General features: G+C 37.7%; 1 protein-coding gene across 3 annotated transcripts in view; it reads right to left on the bottom strand.

Annotated features, from left to right (window-relative positions):
* Nucleotides 1-23,327, bottom strand: part of LOC137266365 (clathrin interactor 1-like) — a 47,118-nt gene continuing 23,791 nt past the window's right edge. The window contains exons 8-15 of one of the 3 annotated variants that reach the window (XM_067801854.1): nt 23,037-23,109; nt 22,111-22,423; nt 20,777-20,890; nt 18,346-18,462; nt 16,824-16,871; nt 10,575-10,701; nt 5,603-5,755; nt 1-4,772 (exon numbers count right to left, since the gene is read on the bottom strand). In XM_067801854.1, coding sequence (XP_067657955.1) covers nt 4,636-4,772; nt 5,603-5,755; nt 10,575-10,701; nt 16,824-16,871; nt 18,346-18,462; nt 20,777-20,890; nt 22,111-22,423; nt 23,037-23,109 — 1,082 coding nt within the window. In that variant the 3' untranslated portion in view covers nt 1-4,635. Of the gene's footprint in view, nt 4,773-5,602; nt 5,756-9,049; nt 9,225-10,574; nt 10,702-16,823; nt 16,872-18,345; nt 18,463-20,776; nt 20,891-22,110; nt 22,424-23,036; nt 23,110-23,327 lie in introns of those variants that run through there. The other 2 variants (XM_067801855.1, XM_067801856.1) reach the window with 2 other exon arrangements.

The raw sequence follows: 23,327 nt of genomic DNA, 5'->3' as shown, positions 1-23,327 counted from the left end.
TCTCTTTACATAACATGTTTACTCTGTATTGGTACATATACACACAGACCTCAGCTGCGAGACCTCACAACTGAGGTGTTAACAGTGATGCTATGTACACTTCCATATAAAACATATAATCAACAACAGAACCATGTACAAACAACTGCCGCTAGGTTAGTTCTAACATCAGGACTTATGTACATCTCACTAGGTTTGGAATGAAAATTCACAACTTTCGTACGCCACCATGTTTGATATATATATATAAGCAAGCAAAGCGATATATACCCTGCTCTAATTATAATAAAAAGACTGGGATGACTTTTGTGGACATTCTGCTAGACTTTTTCAAGGATCAGTAATAAGCTTTTAAGATGATCTGTTCGTGTAGGACAGAGTGACTGGGGTAAAAAAACTACACCCAAATAGTCTTGCGTTATCTACGGTCAATTACATATGGGAAAAGATAACAAGAGACAATTGTTCAAGAGAAAGATCACAAGGTTATAGAAATGGACAGAGAATACTTTTTGAGAGATTAAGTATTATGAAATGGCTCACAAAATTCAGCTCACTGAATATAAATCATTTTGAAAGGTTTAATTAAACAATTTACAGAAATTGTCACAAATCTGCAACAGATAGAGAAAACAGTAACAGGACAATCAATGAAATATCTCAGCTCCAATACGAAGCACTAACAGTTCACACAGGATCAAGTTTCCACTTTTACCGATAGGAAGATATCTGCCCTCTTACTTTGAAAAATTATACATTCTGAGTACATGGATGTCTGTACACAAAGTAACACATTTACAGGACATGGTTATAAATAGAAGCATCCAGATGCTTGGTTATTCTAAATAAAACATGCGTTCAGATAGACAAACTGATTAAGACAATGCAAAGTATCTTGAATTGCCCCTAACTTCTGAGTATTACATTTTAACATGAAACACTGAAACCATTTCTGAAATTGGTACCCATTCTACAAAGTGATAATAGCTCAACAACAATCAAAGTCTTTGTTAATTCAGAGGAGTTCGCCTTGGTGCTAAGGTCGCTATGTGGAATGGGTCCTGTTTGCTTTTAGTAGGAGGAGTAGATAACTGATGTCATCCCTGTATAGTTTAATCACTGGATAACAATCTGTTGTAGTATCTAGAAATCTGTAACAGGAAATGTCTGCATTTCTAGTACAGGAAGACCCACTGCAATGACGAAGTGATATGTTCTTTCAAAATTGTCATCATTGACATCACAGATACAGAAATGAATAATAAACCATGTCAGTTCAAAATCCCATAATTAGCAGCTTTCTACCAAAGTTACAGATACAAATTAGAAAGCGGGACCCTCGATACCACATGGTTATGAACATGACACATCTCACGCCTAAAGTACCAGATAGTTCACTCAAAATGACACCCAAAGACTTAGTGTTCAAACTGATGAAGATTCAAGAAGCATCTCCAAAAAGTTGCTCTGGAACAAGATCATAGCAACAGTTCAGGAACGCATCAACATCCATACAGACTGACCTTTTGGCTGCATATTCTGTCCAAAAAATTGAGAATGAAGGTTCTCATTCAGTTCATTGAATACAAACAATACTTGCTTTAATTTCAGAAGCAAATCTTGTCAGTTTGACCTAGATCCAACCCTAATCTGGCTTCATCAAGTTTAACTTCTGATTACATGCGACAGACGAACTGTAAATCTCACAGACTATTGTGATAATCCCTCATGTATTTCACAATGAGGTGAACTATTTCAACATGAGATTTTGTGCTGTCACATAGGTTGCCTGTTTCCAGCTGTACTGCAGGTACTAAACTCACTTGCCTTAACTACTCAATTTCATACATACTTAAGCTGAATAAAGCTCTTTGTGTTTCTCATAACACTGAAGTCAAACATAAATGTTAAACCAGCAGTTATCTCCCTTGGTTTGTATACCACATTAAAGGACATTTGATTATACATGTAGTATCTACCAAGCAGTTTTCAACTACTGAAAATTATTGAATATGTGAACTGCGTGAAATGTTTCGCGATGAAACCTCACATGTATTCAAAGCTAAAAGAAAAATAAAAGCACTGAAAATCAGTTTGTCATCCCCATTCCTCGACACATTACAAGTTAAGTACATGACGATGTTGCTAATACATGTATCTCTTGAACTACTTCTGATGATTACAAATCCAAAAAATGGGAGATGTGTCGAGACTCATCATTTAAAATCACATCTCTCCACGTAAGTGTCAAACTACATCCCACAATAAGCACAATGTACACAGATCATTCATACTTAAATCATGCTTATCACTAGTATGCAATAAATATGTTTCATAACTACATTCAAGGAGAAACTGGGCCATTGAGAAATATAAAATTGAGCAAAATGCTGAAAAAAAAAAAAAAAAAAAAAAAATATATATAAAAACAAACAAAACAAATCAGGCTTACCTATGAAGAGTACCAGAGACTAAATGCTTGCTTTCATTTAGAATATATAAAATGTTCTGTCTGTTCTGAACACAAATATTGCAAATATAAAAAACGAAATACATGTTGAAATAAACGAGAATTACTTCCACAGACAAGCTGTGGGAAAGGTAGAAGTATTCCAAAGTGTTTGGTGTTCAAGTCGAGAAATCCTAAGCTGTTAAAAAACAACCCCAAAACAAAAACATTCCCATGGAGGTGTTGAAGTGCAGAAAATTTGCAAATTATCCAATGATTAAATTACCAGAGTGTAATTAGTGCTGGGAAGTTGCCATTTAGGTTGGCTTGATCAGGATTATGTTAAGGGTTCTCTTGTCTCCATATAACAAAAGAAACAGGCAAAATGTAGAAAAGTATTGTATATCAGGTTTGAAATTAAGATATTCTTCTGAAAAGAGCCTTTAAAATTTTGTTTCAATAAACTTACATTAAAAAAGATGTTAAATATTATAAGTCATACAATATTTTTAATTGTTGCCATACTCTTGCGCAATATGTTAGGAATTTCTATTGTAAAATGAAAAAAGTATATATCTTTGGCCGAGTTGATGTCAATAACTTTGCTTCATTTTGCTAGAACATAAACACAGCCCTCTACCATAATAACCAATCTGTACCTGTGTAACCATGACAACATGGTATTTTGTATACATCAAAATCTTGTAAGAATAGAATATTGGAAGATTTTCTTCAGCAGATTACAGCATGTGGTTTGTAAATATTTGGCATTGGGCTGAAAATAATACATGTAAAAAGGAACAAATAAGAAAAGGTGCACTTTGATACATCGAGCTCTGTGTACCAGATATTGGTAGATCCTCAGTAATGAAAACTTTATAAATAATAATGAGTCTCTATTTGACTGCAATGGCATCATAATGTCACGTCTTTACGCTGTTCCATTAATTTTATTTAAAACATGGCATGTAAAATAGAACTGGTATGACAGCATCTTGGAATGTCTTGAAAATACCTAACTCGAGGCTCTCGCAAATTCCAAACTGCTTCATATCAAAGCAATGATTTTGTTTGAAGAGTCCAATAAAAATATTGCGAAATCTGATGCCAGTGTTTCTATATGACAGGTGGGGGAAATATATGCCTGTATGAAACCAACCAATCTGAAATGAGGGCACAATGATATTAACCAATCAGACATCAGCATCCAATTTACTCCTGCAGAAGAAGTTCGTGAGTCACACACTTTCACATACTCTTGTTTATCATTTTGATGTAATGCTTCGACATCTAGGTTGTAACCTAAAATTACTCAAATATATAAACTCTGCATACACCTGTATAATGATTAAAGATCTAATATAATATCCATACCAATAATGGACAGAAACTGTTCCACCTGTGCTAAATGACATATCCAAGAAACAACACACATAATACTACACCACCAGGGTACTAAATCTCCATTCCATAGGCAAAATTACCATGGACTGAACTATCTTGTTTTAGAATAACATGGAAAGTTTCAGAATGACATGAAATATAATTCCAGAGTCCTTGATTATCTGAAGCAAAGCCGCTTCATGACCACGGTCAGTACTAAACTTGACCTCCTGCTGTCTCAAATGCAAAATGACTTCATACACCTGGGAAATATACTAAATGTGTGTTTCTTGAAATTTAAAACAATACACCAGTTGTCATGTTGACCTCCTTCCCTTGTGATATTATACTTTGGAAATATCTACTGAAAGTGATTGATAGTTTACATCAGAGTATGACTTGCTACACAAATCATGCTCTCATTAGGAAGTGGTCAGGACCAAACTGCTTTCAGAGTCACTGCTTTGGTCGCTGACTTTGACCTTATGAGGAAGAGAAAATCTGGGATCACCCCGTCCAAAGGGATGACACAGTAGCGGCATCAATTTGAATATGAAGTTATCTCAAAATTGCGAGGATATTTGTTACCATGGAATGGAGATACAATACCCTTGGCAATCAAGGTCGTTCTGCATTTTAAGAGATCATAACAAGACAGGTAGATATAAATTTGAAAATGTCACTGTACTGTTATAGAAAATAGGCCTAAGAGGGCGATATGAATGATATCTCTGAATGGGTGTATATGTGATGTAAGTATGACTATGGATGCACTATTTGACTGATGGTGATGGTGGACTACATTATTTGACGTTGCCGAAAGATGCGAAGGCGGAATCTGTGCGCTTCTGGAACGATGACTGTCCTGATACGGTGGTGCTCTGCATGCCCATGCTGCCCTGGGACATGCCTCCCATCATGCTCGGTTGCATGCCCATTCCTGGAAACAGACAGGGATATCAATACTGCTGGCTCTGTCTGCTCAGCACTTTTCTAGACCTGTCAGTGACTTGTAAACAACCATTCTTGGGATTGATAATATTAGACATTGTGGATGTGAGCATCAGCTGAAGAACATTGTCTATTTGAAATATCATACAAAAATAATAAAATATTTGGCCTGTAAGAAATCCAAAATACTTATTTTACATGCATCTAAATGCATCTAAAAAACAGTGCTGTGTCCAACATATTCAAAGCATGAAATTAATTTTGGATAACAAAATGGGATGAAGAACAACTGAACGTTTATTGAGTAAATACATTGAGTTTTTCAGGACATTCTATTCTGCTGCAATCTGTTATTGGTGGGTCATGAAAGAAATACCTTGAGCCCCAATGTTCTGCATGTTCCAGTACAGATTGGTCTAGAGACGATCATGTTACCATCGATAGGAAAGCATACTGACTCCAACCAAGGTCCGACCAAAAGTCATACTGACTTGAGTTACTATGACGTCAAGCTATGATGTCATTCTATTGGTTACATGTCACAGCATTGCTGACGTAACGTTATAGGTGTGCATTGAAAATACAAGTACCTTTCTTGACTAAATGCACATGTTTTGAAGCTATTTGGGTGAGTAATTACATAATAAAATAATTACAAATTGGTGAATTTGGTCAATACTGAGGACTAACTCTGTGGTTAATATTGTTTTTCGCTGGTCCATGAAAACAGGTATTGACTTCATCAGCAGGTGATGATTGTAAAAAGTAACACATGAACCACTGAAAAGATCAACGACAATCGCCTGGAATAAAACATACCTGTTCCCATCATTGGTTGTGGATTCATCATCCTGGGAGCTCCCCCGACGTTCATGGTAGCCATGCCCTGGTTTAGAGTGGACATCCCTCCCATCATGGCTGGACTCTGACCAGAGTACATGGCACCTGCAGGTGCAGCTCCTGCCCCCATACCTTCAACAGAACAAGCCACAGTGTCAGGCTTAAGTTTCACAGTACATCTGTGACAGTGGAAATTTGAATTGTGAATTTCACTTGTATCTCTGTTCAGACTTGCAGCCTTCATGGTTTTAAGACCGATCACAGATCATGAGCACTGAGCAAATAGGTGATGAAAACGCCACTCATGTGAGACATTAAACACAGGCTGCAGTGTGGCAAACCTGGACCTATTACACAAAGTGATCATAGAAGATCGACCGTACATCAGTTAACTCAAACAAATACAAACGCTAGTCCTTGCACTAGGGACATCACCATTTACAAGCACTTACACTGGTACCTTGAAATGGGGGCATTAAAGGATTACCTATAATAATAACAGAATTTTGTAAAGATGTTGGAAGTATAAAAAAATATATAAATTTGGAAATTGGATGGAAATATTGTAATTTTGTTCAAATTTGTCCGCAAATCAACTGTAAATTACATCATCTCAAGTTATTTTTTTTGCAATATAAAATGGTCATTTGTAATTCCAACTCAGGAATATTTACTGACACATCTTGCAGATCATCCTCGATATCTCCAGCGTATACCTTCCGATAAGTCTCCACTATACCCTGGACGCATCTACGGCTCTGCCAGATAAATTTATTACCTCCCTTGACTGTCTTTTCATCCAGTCAGGTGTCTATGCTGGGAAGTTGAGCGAACCAATCACAACTCACTTTTGTTTTTTTAATTATCTAACCGATTATACTTGGCAACAGAAACAATGCAGAGGTTCTCTGGAAGAGGTAGAAGGCGTTCTTGCATATGTTGTTTTAAAGTTTCGGATCTGTCAATTTGTTTGTATGATTTCCCTAAAATCTGAGTCGCACTGTGGGCAAACCTTCGCAGTTGCGACCGCTACCTTTGTTGACACTGGCAAGCTCTGTTATAACGGCGGCCTAGCTGATAGGCTAGTGTGAGAAGGTGGAGCCAGCAAACGGAGGTAATAAATTTATCTGGCAGAGCCGTAGATGCGTCCAGGGTATAGTGGAGTCTTATTGGAGCGTATACCCTGGAAATATTGAGGATGCTTGCAGATATGAGTCCAAAGATACGATTTTCAGGATTCAGATAACACCCTTCATAGTCAGTTTTGTGATCGCTTTGTGAATTGGTCACCCGTGTCAAAAAAGCCATTGCCTCATTCCTTCAAGTGCTTGTAGTGAAGACTTGTGCTGTTGTCATAGCAACTGACATAATACAGATCTTGCCCCTGCATCCAAAAAGTGAGTGTGTAAAGACAAGATTTTCAATTTCATTTTCTGATGTTTTTCAGGCACACAAGTTGAGAGTATGAACAAATACGGCTGATGGAGACTGCTTCCAGTGTTTAAGAAAATGGTACAAGATGCACAAAGTTTAAACCAATAATCATCAGTACTTCATGGGCTCATTTACTCATGCTCGTTCATCAAGGTGAATACACAGGGCATCTTTGTTGGGTAGTCTCCATTATCAACCAATGAAATAAAGCCATGACTTAGATCAAATTTGTGGGGAAACCACCAGATTTCACTGACAATATTACTCACTGAAAGGTTTAACACCACTTCATGAGTGAGTACAGTTACACCATACCTAGCAATATTCCTGCTGTATAGCATTTGTCTGTAAATATCAGTCTGGACCAGACAATCTAGTGACCAACAAGAGGAGCATCAATCTATGCAAGAGGGATACAATGAGTAAAACAAGTCAGAGCGCCTGACCACCCATCCCATTAGTCACCTCTTACGAAAAGTGTGTGCTACTGAAGGCCAATTCTAACCTGTATCTTCACTGATGACATCACTTGTCATCTGACGAGGAATCAAAGTGGTAAAAGTGTTACAGCTAGAGAGATCCCTAACCTAACACTACAACACCCAAATTCAGATCTGTGCAGTCACAGGTGATACCCAACTTCAGATCTGTGTAGTCACAGGTGATACCCAACTTCAGATCTGTGTAGTCACAGGTGATACCCAACTTCAGATCTGTGTAGTCACAGGTGATGGAGAAACACAGCTTGCAGCACCATGAGGTACTAATGACATGAATATAAAACAAACATTCCAATAGTGTATTCAGTAAAATACTCAGGACATGCAGTTTATATACGTGACAATGTGGAGAGTAAGTGCAGTTCCATCACATCCATCATCTTGAAAGATCTGTTGCAGAAGGAATATAAATATCTAGAGAGTGAGGAGAGATGACAGTCGGATGTATTCAGTCTGGTCGTAAAGCAAGACCAAGGCAGGAGCAGAGAGACTCCAGCATGCAGATTTCCATGCATTCTAAACTCGATGAAGCTTTGGCCTATCTGATCAACACAGATGTTTTACTGATACAATGACAAGTGAAATGTTTCTTGGACTTGTATTTCTGAGATTAATAAAAAAAAAAAATGTGTTCCTCCTTCTTCACATTTTTCTATAAAATTAGAAAGAAAGTTCTACTGCCCTCATCACTTTTGCAGAAAACTGAGCCTGAGAAACATTTAATTTTTTTTTCTGCATCATGTAAAGTAAACTGCCTATCAGACCTTGCAAAATATTCACACAAGTACTTTGGAGAACAAATATGATTGAATGCAGAAAAATAATTCTGGTGTACATTTGTATTGATGACAATTTTGTGTTTTGGGGCATTTCCTTTTCCAGAGATCCATATTTTTTTAATCAAGATGACAAAAATTTAAATATTTGTTTAAGAAAGATGACATCTGCTTGGCTGAACTTTCTCTAGAACTCAGACATCCTCATGACCTACTGATGTCCACAGATCAGAACACATAGGTGTTGAATCAGAATACAAGATCTGATTTCACTGAGAATGATCCTGACCCATATGATGGTTTAATTTCTTCTTTTCAAAGAAGTACAAAGAACAATATCCAATATGTGGAGGCAGAGAGAAAACCAGGTAACTTTATTCCCAGTGAAAAGCTATGCTTTCGAGATGTAAGAATTTCCACTTATTGTGAACTTATGCATTCTGAATCCTTCAATTACTCTAGCTCACTTGACAAAACCAGGTTTGTGAGAAAAGCAATTTGACATTCCCCATTTCTTCAGTTAATAATATCTGGTTTCAGGACGATTATTTTGAGTCAACTAGCCTGAACTTGTCGAGCAAAATTTTTGTCAGGTTATCTTATTCTAAAGAAATAAATTTTCATCAGCTACCTCAAAACAGTTTCTACAAGACAAGGACTTCAGACTAGTGGCTGAAATAACAGGATAACACAATGCTTTTCTTGTGACCAAAGTGAGTATTTCTCAGAACGAACAATGATTGAGACACATGAATAAGGTAACACACATACACACACAGACACATATATATATATATATAACCCTGCTTGCCATATTCAACACATGCATTATCACTGCCGTCCCCATGTACAGACCTGTGCAGTTTATCTCTGGGTACCAGTATACAACACCTTGGGAGAGAAGTGAGACAGTGATGGTTAGACACTTCCTCAACACCAGGGTGGCTCTAGTGACTCTACATTTCCACCAATGACAGTGACAGCCAGAGGTGCCCTTGCAGTCTACATGTACTTCAACCTGACAATCACACCAGATCTCTCTCAGGAGCCACCGTCAACTCTCTATTGCCTTGTATACCACAAGCTCCTCCATCACAATAATATATACACTGAACCGTAAGAGAAACGTAATTTTGGCAAAAAAAAAAAGTCCAAAAGAAATTCACATATTTCACATCACTGGTAAGGTGTGACATATTTGCTGGGTAAGAGATACCACAAAACAATCAATTTGCTTTCTGTCTTTGGCAACAGGCACAAGAAATGATAGGAAGTTTTGTAATTCAAAGTTCAATTACAAGGGTGTAGATATTACATCCCTGATGACAATTTTGATCATTTTGAATGATTTTGATCATTTTTTCCTATAAAAAATTGTACTGACTGTCTACCTTCATTGCAAACCATCTGTATATTTTCGTGGTGATCAAGAAACCTATACTGAACAGCAAAAGAAACATAATTTTCGAAAACATGAAATCTCACAAAAGCAAGCATCCATCTTTATGTCTTCTATTTAAGACCTTGAAAAAGAGTCAGAGTGGCGTTTCATTTGCTGTTCAGTATATATTGTAAGCAGAACCAGTGGACCACTGACAAGAGTCTGGTGTAGATAACTGAACTTGGAGAGATCAGCTGGCTGCAGGTTGTTCCTGGTTAGTAAACTCTACATACATTGGTGCCAATGCAGCATGTCAGTATGTTAACATCAGAAGGGAGAGAACTCTGTTTGAATCATGCATCACTGGCATCAATGAAGTCACAGTGAGTTACTTAAGCAAGCATGTTAAGTAAGGTTCTACTATACACACACATAAGCCAGTTCAGTTAATAAAGCTCTACAGCTATGTTAATACACTTAATAACTTGGTTAATACACAGCAAATATATTAACAAATTAAAACCTCAAAGACACATCTATGACTAGATCCTATACAATGCACTTATTCATCTCTTTGTATTACAGTCTTAAACAGTGTTTGAATATAAGAAAAGTGTGAGACTTACATACTGTAAATATTGTCTACAAGGAATTGATGAATAAACAATCACTGGTCACTTAAAGTTTGTTAAATCCACAATGACTATTTCCATTAAAACTCATCAACATTTCCACATGAAACATTTTCCATTTAACCAAACAAGTATCAATTTCAATTTCTGATGAGTATCAAACACTGACAAAGACTGTGTCTTGCGTCTTAACACAAAAATTGCCCTGTAATTGGCAATGTCACTCACCTGTTCCCATCATGCCTTGCTGCTGTAGTTGGTTCATGCTAGGCTGGGCCTGCTTCTGAAATCGGTTGGCAGGGTTCAGGGTGTCCAGGCTGATGTCGACCTTCGACTCGGACCATGTGTTTACCTTCTGAAACAATCATTCCATGAAACTGTATAGAACTCCTTTAACACTGACATTTACCAGAAGAGTTTCCAAATTATTGTGGTGATGATGAGTAAAGATTTGATGAAGCGGCACACCATCTTTACACCGGGCAATGTGAGGAGTTGATTGATTCAGGTTGTCGATATTTACCTCGGTGGTGAAACAGACACACATGGGTATGGTGCTGATGAACCTAGAAACAACGCTGGGATTTTAACCCATGATGAAAAATTCAAGCAGTCCTATAAACACTACAGACATGATCTGGCAACCTATGACCTTGTAAGCACACATGACATTAAGTACAGAAGTAGCAAAACCTAATTCAATAACACACCTGAAACTAAACCTCTCTTTCAGACAAACAAGATGCTTACCAAATTTGAAAGCAATTAAACCAATAATTATAAACTAATTTGTTTTTAAGTTCCAAATTATTTAACTTGTCCTTTATTTATAAGAATTAAAATTATCATAATGAAAACTTGCCCTGCATTAGACAAAGGAGGTGGTCCTTCCATGGGAATATAAGCCAAGAAATAGTTTTCATGTGACTGGTTGAACAAATATTTTTAAGTTCAAAGGTTTAAATTGCTGGATACAAGATCAATCTATTACAGCTTGGAAATTTCACAGGAAAAGAATGCAACTTTAACACAGTAAACTGTGATTCTCCTGAATCAACAAGGTGTAGAGCTGCCACACCAGTTGATAAGGAAACAGATCTTGCATGACGAGATGGTGATAAAATGTTGTTGTTACCCTCAAGTGAGCAAGTGAGTTTAATTTTATGCCCTTTCTGGTAGGGGACATCATAAATGGGCTTCTCACATTATACCCATGTGGGGGATCGAACCCAGGTCGAACCCAGGTCTTCGGTGTGATGACAGAATAACTTGATTACTATGCTACCCTACCACCCCATCCCAACTGAAGAAAGAAGATAAAAAATAATATAAACGTAGTAAGACAGGAAAAATAAAATGGTTTAGTGTTCTACATGTTCCAGTGCTCTAAGACAAAAGAAAACTAAAGACACTAAAAAGCACAGACCTGTTATGAATAATTAATGTATTACTATTAACACAGCCAAGCTATTTTCTCAATGATGGTGTGTAAGGTCATTTAATTCTCAAAACACAAACTGCTTTGCATTTCTCATAGCAAACAAAATCTAATGAGTTTTGCCCTATATTTATGCTAATGGCACATTAATGGGAAATGCTGGTCAGCAATATTTTTCAATAACATGCTGGCCTGCACATCTGGCTTTGTGCCCCAGTGGTCAAAGTGTGAGCAAAGATCCCTGCCTTCTGGGCACAATGACAGACAAAAGGTGAGGTAACACTGGCAATATTCCATTTATATGGTGGCAGTCTGTAAATAATCGAGTCTGGACCAGTGAATCTAGTGATCAACATGAGCATCAATCTGCACAACTGGGAACCGAAGACCTGTGTCAACCAAGTCAGCAAGCCTGACCACCTGATCCAACTATTCGCCTCTTACTACAAACACAGTTGTTTTTTTATGGCAAGCACTGGTTGCTGAAGGGCTATTCTACCCTTGACCTTCACGGGTCCCAGCTATATGGCGGCGGTCTGTATATAGTTTATTCTGGACTAGACAATCCTGTGATCAGTATATTAAACATAGACCTAAGTAAATGGGATATGATAGCATGTGTCAACCAAGTAAGCAAGCCTGATCCTGCTAGTTACCTCTTCTGGAAAGTCTACAGAAGATCACCATCACAAAACTGACAACTACTTGTGTTATAGCATAAAAAACCCCAATAAAACAGTCAAATATTTGGGACATGAGTACTGTTCTCAATTTCAGCTGACAAGGAAACATGAATAAAATATATAAATCCTGCAACAACTGTAATCCAGAACTTTTCATGTTCTTAGTATACAGAGAGGTGGACCAGAGGCATTTTTCAACATGGAGGACTATGTTAGGTGATAAAAAAAACAAACTTTACTTCGTTCCACTGTATAGTCTGTTTGCGGTGAAAATGAATCAATGAATTTCACTTTAAACAAAAGTACATCGAATCAAGTAAAATTAACACTGCGGATGCTCATAATTTCACCAACTGAACATTTTCAGCTTAGGGTAAAAGTTGTTTGACAAATGATCATAGTAATAAACTGCTATTACTGCTTTATGACAAATGGGCAAGGACATTATATTAACCACTGAGAATAAGTACGCTCGGTCAAAGTTAACGCTTATCAAATACCATCACATACATGCATTTGTTTCAAGGTTCCAACTACATATTACCCCTTGTAATACAAACCAATAATATCAATTTGAAACTATGATCGTTTGTTAAAAAACTGTTATTCAAATTTGAATCAAATTCTGAGATATAAATGTTCAATTGGCAAGGTGGAATTTAAAGTGTTCTCAATCTCAATTTCAATTTATCTAATTTATTTTTTTTTGTTTCAGGTGGAAGTCATCAGTATGTTTTCACTGCAAATATTGCAACAGACCTGACTACAGAGCAACACAATGCACCCACTTTTGTGGGTTCTACTACCAAAGTGTTCCTTCCAGCAAAACTGGGAATGATGGCAAGCTTGACAATGAGCTAAGAATGGGTTCATACTGATGATCATCTCTGAAATCAAACACTATTCAATAAACACTTGTATCCAGCCACAAGTTTATTTTTTGGGGGGTGCATATCTCCTTCCACTTATCTTGCTCAACTGAATCTGGAACATTTAACTTCTTTGCATCAGTTTGATAATAAAAACAGCCCCTAACTGTCATGCCTTTCACAAAATGCTGTTCATCTCACATGTCAATAATACCACATGCAAACAATCACAGCATTCTGTTACACACATTTCTACAATCTAGGGAAACTATTAAGATGTATTGACATTGATATTCAATGGCATGCAATACTGTGACTGATAAAATCAAATCAACAACAGGGGTTCAAAAATCCCATTGCCGACACCCAAATCTGTTGTTTTTATTTTTCAGGTAATCAAATAATGGTATCTTACTTGTCTGTGGGCTACTAGATAATTTCCACTTACAGTTGCAAACTGCAAATAAATTTCATATCCCCTCAAAATGTAGCCATTAAAGTTCACAACGATAATGAAGTAGAGTTATCTTTCTTTGGAATTTATCACTTTTCTATAAATAGTCCAGTAAACATTAACATCAAATACCATGTTGATTCATTCTTTCATAATTACATCCTCATATGTCATGAAATAAGGGCAAGTAGAAAATCAGTCAGGTCAAATCACTTTCTTAAAGTAGTTTGCTCTGTGGTAAGCATCCTCGATATCTCCAGAGTATACGTTCCGATAAGTCTCCACTATACCCTGGACGCATCTACGGCTCTGCCAGATAAATTTATTACCTCCCTTTGCTGGCTCCGCCTTCTCACACTAGCCAATCAGCTAGGCCGCCGTTATAACAGAGCTTGCCAGTGTCAAAAAAGGTAGCGGTCGCAACTGCGAAGCCAATGCGACTCAGATTTTAGGGAAATCATACAAACAAATTGACAGGTCCGAAACTTTAAAACAACATATGCAAGAACGCCTTCCACCTCTTCCAGAGAACCTCTGCATGGTTTCTGTTGCCAAGTATAATCGGTTAGATAATTAAAAAAACGAAAGTGAGTTGTGATTGGTTCGCTCAACTTCCCAGCGTAGACACCTGACTGGATGAAAAGACAGTCAAGGGAGGTAATAAATTTATCTGGCAAAGCCGTAGATGCGTCCAGGGTATAGTGGAGACTTATCGGAGCGTATACCCTGGAGATATCGAGGATGTGTGGTAAGTGGCTTTTAAGAAATATTTGAACCCCTGAACAATATTATTAGTTCACATACAGTTGAAAAACTAAAACTAAACATATTTTAAAACTTCTACTTGGGTATGAGGTAATGTCTACAACTTGGGCATTCTTTTTCACATCCATGCCCTTCTGTATACATGCATTAGAAGTAACATGCAGTTAAGACCCTAAGACTACCATACTTTGCAAGGAACCAAATCCTAAACCAGAAAGAAGGCACACAAATTTAATGCATACTCCCACTAGAAATATGACACTTTTGTGATACACAGATAATAGCTCAGTAATATGGCTTGTTCTATGCTCTATACACAGATATGCTGACTTATCAATGCTGTACCCAGATCAAACAGAAATAAACAAAAAAATAAGAAAGAATGAAGGCACATTTCCAGTTTAGTCACTTCTTAGAGCATGGAAGTGTTGAGCATACCCATTGTACCCTTGGTGCTCTCAGAGCCAGATAATAAGTGGTGAACGGCAAGAGCACTATTCCACAGAGGCAACAATGATGCGTGATAAGCAAGCTCTTTATGAGTGAGTGAGTGAGTTTAGTTTTACGTCGCACTTAGCAATATTCCAGCTATATGGCGACGGTCTGTAAATAATCGAGTCTGGACCAGACAATCCAGTGATCAACAACATGAGCATCGATCTGCGCAATTGGGAACCGATGACATGTGTCAACCAAGTCAGCTAGTCTGACCACCCGATCCCGTTAGTCGCCTCTTACGACAAGCATAGTCACCTTTTATGGCAAGCATGGGTTGCTGAAGGCCTATTCTACCCCGGGACCTTCACGGGTCAGCTCTTTATGACCTACTATCAGAACCTTTTAAGCAACTGATAAGCAGCAGAGTGCTGTGGCCTTATTCAACATATCAACACACAGGGCTTGCTTTTTGTAAATGGACAATGCAGTCAACAGGGTTTGATTCCAGCTATATGGCAGCTGTAAATAATCAAGTCTGGACCAGACAATCCAGTGATCAACAACATGAGCATCAATCTACACAACTGGGATACGATAGCATACGCATGTCAATCATGTCAACAGGCCTGACCACCAAATCCCACTAGTCGCCTCTTATAACAAGCATGGTTCACTGAGGACCATTTCTAAACCAGATATTCATGGGTAGTCTTATGGACAGGAAAATGTCTGACCACTAATATGTGGAGTTGGTATAGTAGGATGCAATAATTCTTAATCATGTCAAACCATCCACATTCATGCATTTTGAAACTCTGAATTGTTGAAAACAAAAGGTAGACGCAATGTTATTTACAATTACAAGCCTTTCACGTCAAGAGGCTTAAAAAGTCACAACACTATGAACTCAAGTATGACTCGAGGTCAAAAGTCAACTTGCAGCTGCCGAAAATACAGAACCCATATCTCATTTGAAAAAAACCCATGATGCTTATGCTACATCCTTACTTGGTTTACAGATTTCCACAACCAAAGGTAAAACTGAAGAAAGCAAATAAGATTATTACAAATTGCTCAGGATGATATTATCTTACATACTTTCAAGCAGAGATGAAAGGAAGTGAGTCTGGCACGTCACAGTCATCCAGATCATTCTAGCTTTATTTTACAAATTAAGATAAAAAAGGAATATTTGAAAGGAAGTGAGTCTGGCACGACACAGTAATCCAGATCATTCTTACTTTATTTCACAAATTAAGATAAAAAATGAATATTTGATGGTCACAGACATCATTTTAAATGAAGGGCTAAAATATATATTTTCGATCTCACTAAAAACAAATATTTAAAAAAAATAGAAAAAAATTGATATAGTTTAATTCAGCCACCAATAAATCTGTAAACCAAATAATTGGAACATGAGACAGTACCTGTCATGTACTTCAAGCATATGGAGAAACAAAGTGGAGTGACACTGACAGAGACAGACTGTGAAGCAGCTATTCTACAGCCAACAAATATGGCTGAATCAAAATGCATAAAAAATAGGTAGTGGAGCAGTGATATCAGCTTATCTTGGCTTTATGCAACCAGATTAGGTTGACCTACAAATTAACAGATATTACTAAATAACACATCTTAGAAGTAAAATAATGTTGATAATGATATACATATAAATGTTTAATCTCCTATGCGTATACAAACAAGGTGCTGTAAAGAGCACTTCTCATCCACTTGTGCCTTACTTGTAAAACTAATCCTTGAAGCCAAGGTATTCTGACCAGCTGCAAGTGCAAGGGTAGAAAGGGTGAGAATAAAAGAGAAACAAACCTTGGGTGTTTGTGGCCCTGCTGACGAAGAGTCAGAGGTCGGCGTGTCCTGAGTGACGTGTACAGAAAACAAAATGTGAGGGAGGAAGAGACAGAGTCAGCTACAGGTGATGCTTAATGTCGGCCATTTTGAATGTGATCATGACCTCCAAATTCAGATTTTTACATTTAACTTTTTTGTAAAGATCAAACATCCTTCTACACAATGGAAATATTTGTTTCACTGTAAGAAAGATACTGTAAAATATTGCAAATAAATTGAAACTTTCCATCATGTTAATCACACTTTCAGATTCATGTGATTCCATGAAGTTTCCTAGAACGTTTCAATAGAAAAGTGGAAAATGCCAAACTTCTTTGTTTATCTGATGTCTTTTTATTATTTTTCAAATTATGTCTTGCTGCAATCACATATCTGTCAGTTTCCATGTATCTTTTACCGAATTTGTTCTTTCATAGTTGTCAAAGGTAATGACTGCCAGGTGTTGCATCTGACACTTGAACATGAAGTACCTGGAATTCATTTGCTAGCTTTGAGCCTTTTCAGTTATTGCTGGAGTGAGTGAGTTGTTTTATGCCACAGTCAGCCATGTTCCAGCTATATGGCGTCGGTCCGCAAATAATGGAGTCTGGACCACACAATCCAGTGATAAACAACATAAGCAGCAATCTACGCAATAGCGATATGAAGACTTATCAACTCTGTACAGACGTAGTAGATTTGTAGACTAAGGTGAGCTGACTTATTCAAGCATTCAATGTAACCAATGGTGCTGAATCAGTCATGATACTGACTTACTGCTTTCCATGAACAAAAGTGTTGAAAAAATGAAAATAAACAGTAAAACTGTCAAGACAGTGATACCAGATATGTGTTGCTGCTGTTCAAAATAATTCATCCAATGTCTCCTTAATAAGGAGAAAAAGTTAACAGTTGTGCTGACAAATAAAACATCTCACTTAAAGCAAGTTTCCCGTGTCAGTCATCCAGGTTTCCCAAAGCACACAACCAAATGTATGTGAAATGTTTCTCATATCAAGCATGCAATTTTCCCATTGCACACAGCCAAGTTTCCCATTGCATACAACCAAGTTTCCCATGTAAACCATCCAAATTTGCCAGGTTAACTAGCCAAGTTTTACATGTTACTCACTAAAGTCAAAACATATACAGATTGAATGTTACATATATACATTATCTCAATAACCTTCGATGTTTGGGACACCTGAAACAGACATCATGCAAAACACAATATCGCTCATATTCAATGTGCAGAGCTGACAAATTGAAACACAGAGAAAGTCCAATCGACATAGCTTCAAAGCAGAACAAACTAGATAATATCCTTCACATTACCTGTCATACTTACCTCAACAGATACCAACTAAAACTTTATTTTCAACATATATTTATCCATTTAAAAGAAGCAATCATGAAACAGTTGTATAATTAGAACACAGATTCAACAGTAAAACAACATCAACCATCTATAGATATACATTAAAAGGGCCAACCATCTTACCTGCACGGGAGTGGATATGGATTTTTGCATGGAGGAGTTTGTGTAGCCTGCACCAGTCATCTGCATGGGCTGCATCATACCCGTTGCCATGGGCGTTGCCATGGGTGACATCATGGGCTGGGGAGGGGAGGAGAGGGTGATAACTAACTACTGACACCAACAACACTCAGACTTTCCTTGGGCACTACATTCAGTGCATCCTCGATATCTCTAGGGTATACATACTGATATGTCTCCATTATATACTGGATGCATCCCGATGAATTTATTACTTCCCTTTGCTGGCTTTTTAGCCAATAAGGTGTCTGTGCTTTGAAGTTGAGCGTAGCAATCACAACTCACTTTCACTTTATTAAATCTAACAAATTAAACTTGGCAAACCAAACCATGCTGAGGAACTCTGAAAGAGTTATGATTACACAATGATTACACAATGCCATCTGTTCTTGCATATATTTTTTTAAAGTTTCGTACATGTCAGATTGTCTGTATGATTTCCCCCCCAGATCTGAAATGTACTGTGAACAAACCTTCGCAGCTGCGACAGCTATCTTTGTTGACACTGGCAAGCTCGGTTGTGTTGGCAGCATTGCTGATTGGCTATTGTAAGATGCAGAGCCAGCAAAGGGAGGTAATAAAATCATCGGAGCGAGCCGTAGATGCATCAAGGGCATAGAGGAGACATATCAGAACGTATACCATGGAGATATTGAGGATGCATTTAGTACTAACATTGGCACAAGCTTTTATCAAATAAGCCACTGTAAAAAATATCCAAAAGTTACCCTCAAGAAACTGGTCTTTGTTCAGGCTGAAGAGCGATATATTTCTCTTGCTGTGGGCATTCAGACTCAGACAAGGTAATGTCTTACCTTAGAATTCTTTGAGGTGTAATGATACAATACATTTGTTGATAGTGAGTGATTATGGTTTAGCAATATTCCAGCAATATCACCGTGGGGGGACACTTGAAATGAGCCTCATACATTGCACCCATGTGGGGAATTGAACCTGGGCCTTTGGCGTGATGAGTCAACGCTATGACCACTACACTACTCCACCGCCCCATTTACTGATAATATGGGTGTGATATGATTCATATTCTGAGGCAGCACTTTTATTTCATATATTCCATTTTTCTTTTTATTCAGCAGGTGAACCACAACCCTGAATTTATTTATTAAATTTCAGGTAGCAAAATATTGGACTTTGCACTGAAGAACCGTGTGTCTGGGTGCACAGTGTAGATTTTGCTATTTATAGCCAAAAAATCTGCATACAGTTTCTATTGAAATTGACATTTTTACTAAAAATAACTAACAATAGCAGATAGTATGCATCATGACTAGGAAGTGTAAATTGATGTATTGATAACAGGGCCTTGTATTGTAGGGAAGAATGTTTGGGGATTTGTGCAGATTTTGCTATTTATAGCCAATCAGGAAATACTAGGAAATCTGCATACACACATTCTATTATAATCCATGTTTATCATCAAAATAATGTGTAATGAATGTATTTTGATAAGAAGTTGTAAATCAATGTTTTGTATCATGAGCTTGTCACAGTTCAACACTACATTACCATGAAAAAAGATGCAGCATCAAGTAAACAGTACTGACAAAACAGTATTCCTAATAATGGATCAATGTTGTGCCCAACGAAACTCTCTTAACACTAATTTCTATAAAACTATGACGAATTATCACGAAGATTTAAATATAGTAATATATTTTGAAAAAATTCTTTTTTTTAACTTTGTCAAAACTACAACACATTTTGTTGGTAAAACTGTTCAAAAACATAAGCACATGGTAACTTAAACAAAAGAATGCCTATGCTGTTTGCCAACTTATGAGACACCAATCACATGAAGCCAAACAAAAGTGGTGCATAAGCTTAAACTGTGATTATATCAAACGCCAAGCATGTACCAACATCACCATAGAATGTCTGCCTCCAAACACCTTCCCTGGACTGGGGAATTGAACCTGGATTTCAGTGTAACAAGTGAATGCTTTAACCACTAGGCTACCCCACTGCCTGTTAGTGTAACAAAGTTTCATTTCTCATTTGTCAAAATTTCTTCTTTTAGTGACAAATCTTCCCAATATTCCTTAAAACACTTTTGGGTTCCTGTCTTTGTTAATGATTTTCATGGTCAACCCAAAAATAGCCATTAAAATTTTTGTTTTGTTTATTGCTTTGCTTCTTGACTTAAGAAATATGTACAAGTCATAAGATTTTTCTGTCTCTACAAGCAGCTTGAAATTAGCTGTAAGTTAAAGAGGCAGTGTTATTTCATAACAACTCCATTTATTTTGGATTTGTTGGTGGTCAAAGATGGCAGAAGACTCATGGTAACATTGAGCATACAGACAAGGAGGCACTGGACAATAGATGTGTTGACGTTCTGCAGAACAGTAATCACCTGCTGGCCCATCATGTGTGTCGACATCCCTGGCATCATCCCCATTGGCATCTGGCCTGGCATCTGGCCTGGCATCTGACCTGGCATACCCATCCCGGGTGCCATGCCACTCATCTGAAAGTGAAATAGAGCAGTCACAAGTGCTGTAACTCTAGAAACTTCCAAGATGAACCATGGTCGAATTGCCTCCATAATTACTATATGCAACAGATTTATCCTATTTTATCCTGGCCCAACAGTCACCATCTTTTAAAGGTTAGTGGACTTAGGCAAGTGTTGAAGGTTCTGCTTCTAACTGGAAGTCTCTCTGATGTTGTACACTGCAATCAGCTGCATCATGACATCCTATCAGTGAGTCTTGGTCTACCAGTGGTTCATGAAATATGTCTGGGCCAAACAGTGGTTGATAATAAGTCTGAACCAACCAGTGGTTGATTTTATGGGAGTCCGGGCCTAACACTGGTTGATATTAAGTTTAGGCCAAACTGTGGCAAGTGAAAATCTTTGACAGTTAACATTTTAATAATTAATTCCAGCAAAAAATGGGTACCAGGTGGTATAACTGTAAGTCATGTGACTATTAACCACCTAGCACCTCAAAGACAGCTTGGGTTATCCACCTTAATAATAACCAGATTATGTGTTAGTGCTTTTGAGCAGGTACATGGGAAAGGTGCATTATAAATTCACAATTATTATCATTAATGATCATTATCATAATTTGTCAGAATAGTGCAGCAATTTGGCAAAAATGTGACAGCATGGTAAGATTCCTTTCCAAACAGAAAGAAGATGAAGCAGTCGCTGGTAGTTTGTGTACGTTAACTGTCATTCACATTTCAAGTTCAGGCATTCGCGCAACTACTGAACTACTGCAATTACTGAACTGGAAAAGTCTTAATTTCTTATCATTAATGAAGCACCAGTGTGCGAAATAATTTTCAAATTTTGCTAAACATTCGGGCTAGCTATGCCTGCAAGTTACTCACCCACAAAACAATTCACTACCCCATATTTGAATATAGGCACTTCAATAGCAAAGGATTATCACAATGTAGATGATACGAAGATATTGTTGACATGGTACAGGTTTCATGATAAAACAATTAATATAATAAACATTTTTATTAGGCCATAACATTACATGAATTGAAAGGGTAATTTCAGTCAGAAAGAATCATATATATGCCAAATAACCACAAGAAAATTCACTAGAAAGTCATGCCAGTGACTGGAGATTTACTGGCCCTACTGAATTTTCACTAGTCACAGGTTAGTGGGCTAGTGGCTATTTTCACACACTGTCTCTGACACCAAACATTGAACCAACTCACCCCCATCTGAGCTCCCATGCCTGGTTTGACTGGCATCCCCATTCCCATAGGGGGTGTGCTCATCATGGGTGATGTCGCCCCCATTGCAGGCTGGGTTGGCATCATGGATGCAGGGGCCGGAGCCGGTGATGACATAAGGTTGGATGCTGTTTGCATAGGTTGTATTGGGGTGGACTGAGGGGACGTTGATCCAAACATATCGAAGAGATCGTTGCTTGCGGAGGCTGTGTTAGGAACTGCTGGTGTTCCAGAGACTGGGGACGTCGGAGAGTTGGCGGAGTTCATCTGTGAAAAGTCTGCGAAGTTGGCAGAGCTGGGAAACAAGGAGATTGTATCAGTCTGACAGTCTGATTAACTTCTGTTCATGTCAAGGTAACACTGATGCCTTAATCAAGCTGTTCATTTCTACTGTTTTATTATTTGGGATTGGAGCAGTTCACTAGTGCAGTAAATTAAACATGTGAATACATGAAAAGCAAAACTCATCCATTTCAGCCACATCTGACTAAATTAAGAATAATAGTGAACACAGGACACACTCCGCAGGAAGAAAAAATAGTAAAAGTTTAAATAGAAAATATGATTTATACAAGAGGCACATTGTAGAAGAAGAAACTAAGAAAAGTTTCACTTCCTCACTGAGTACTTTAGTAATTGTATGATAAGCATGCTCACATTGACTTATTGCAACAGTGAGTGAGTATGGTTTTACTCATTGTACATATGTGGGAAATTAAACCCATGCCTTGGGTGTAACGAGCCAATGCTACCCCTAAGCTACCCCTCTGCCCAATCACTGTTACAGAGTAATGTCAGATTTGCATGTGAGGAAGTGTATAACGATAATCTAAACATAATTTGTGTTAATTCCATCATTCTAGATTCTGATCTGTGAGCTTGCAATGAGTTCACTGACTGTATCTTACCCTGTGGGAGATGAGACTGTTCCTCCGTTCTGAAACTGTGCAAAGTCACCGAAATCAACTGGTTGACCTGGAGCTGAAAACAAGCATAATGAAGTGAGTGAGTGAGTGAGTGAGTGAGCGAGCGACTAATGCAATACGTAAACATCAGTAATATTTCAGCCGCATCTGTCCAGCCCATAATATGCAAGTGTGAACTAGAGAAATCAGTGGTTGACACAGTAAAATGAGCCCAGATCTGACAAGCCTGTCATAGCAAAGAGCTTTATTATTATGTCAAGCAAACGCTTTAAC

This window comes from Haliotis asinina, chromosome 15, assembly GCF_037392515.1.
Source record: "Haliotis asinina isolate JCU_RB_2024 chromosome 15, JCU_Hal_asi_v2, whole genome shotgun sequence".
Lineage (NCBI taxonomy): Eukaryota > Metazoa > Mollusca > Gastropoda > Lepetellida > Haliotidae > Haliotis > Haliotis asinina.
The sequence above is the reverse complement of the archived record's forward strand: the minus strand, read 5'-3'. Positions and strand labels throughout refer to the sequence as shown.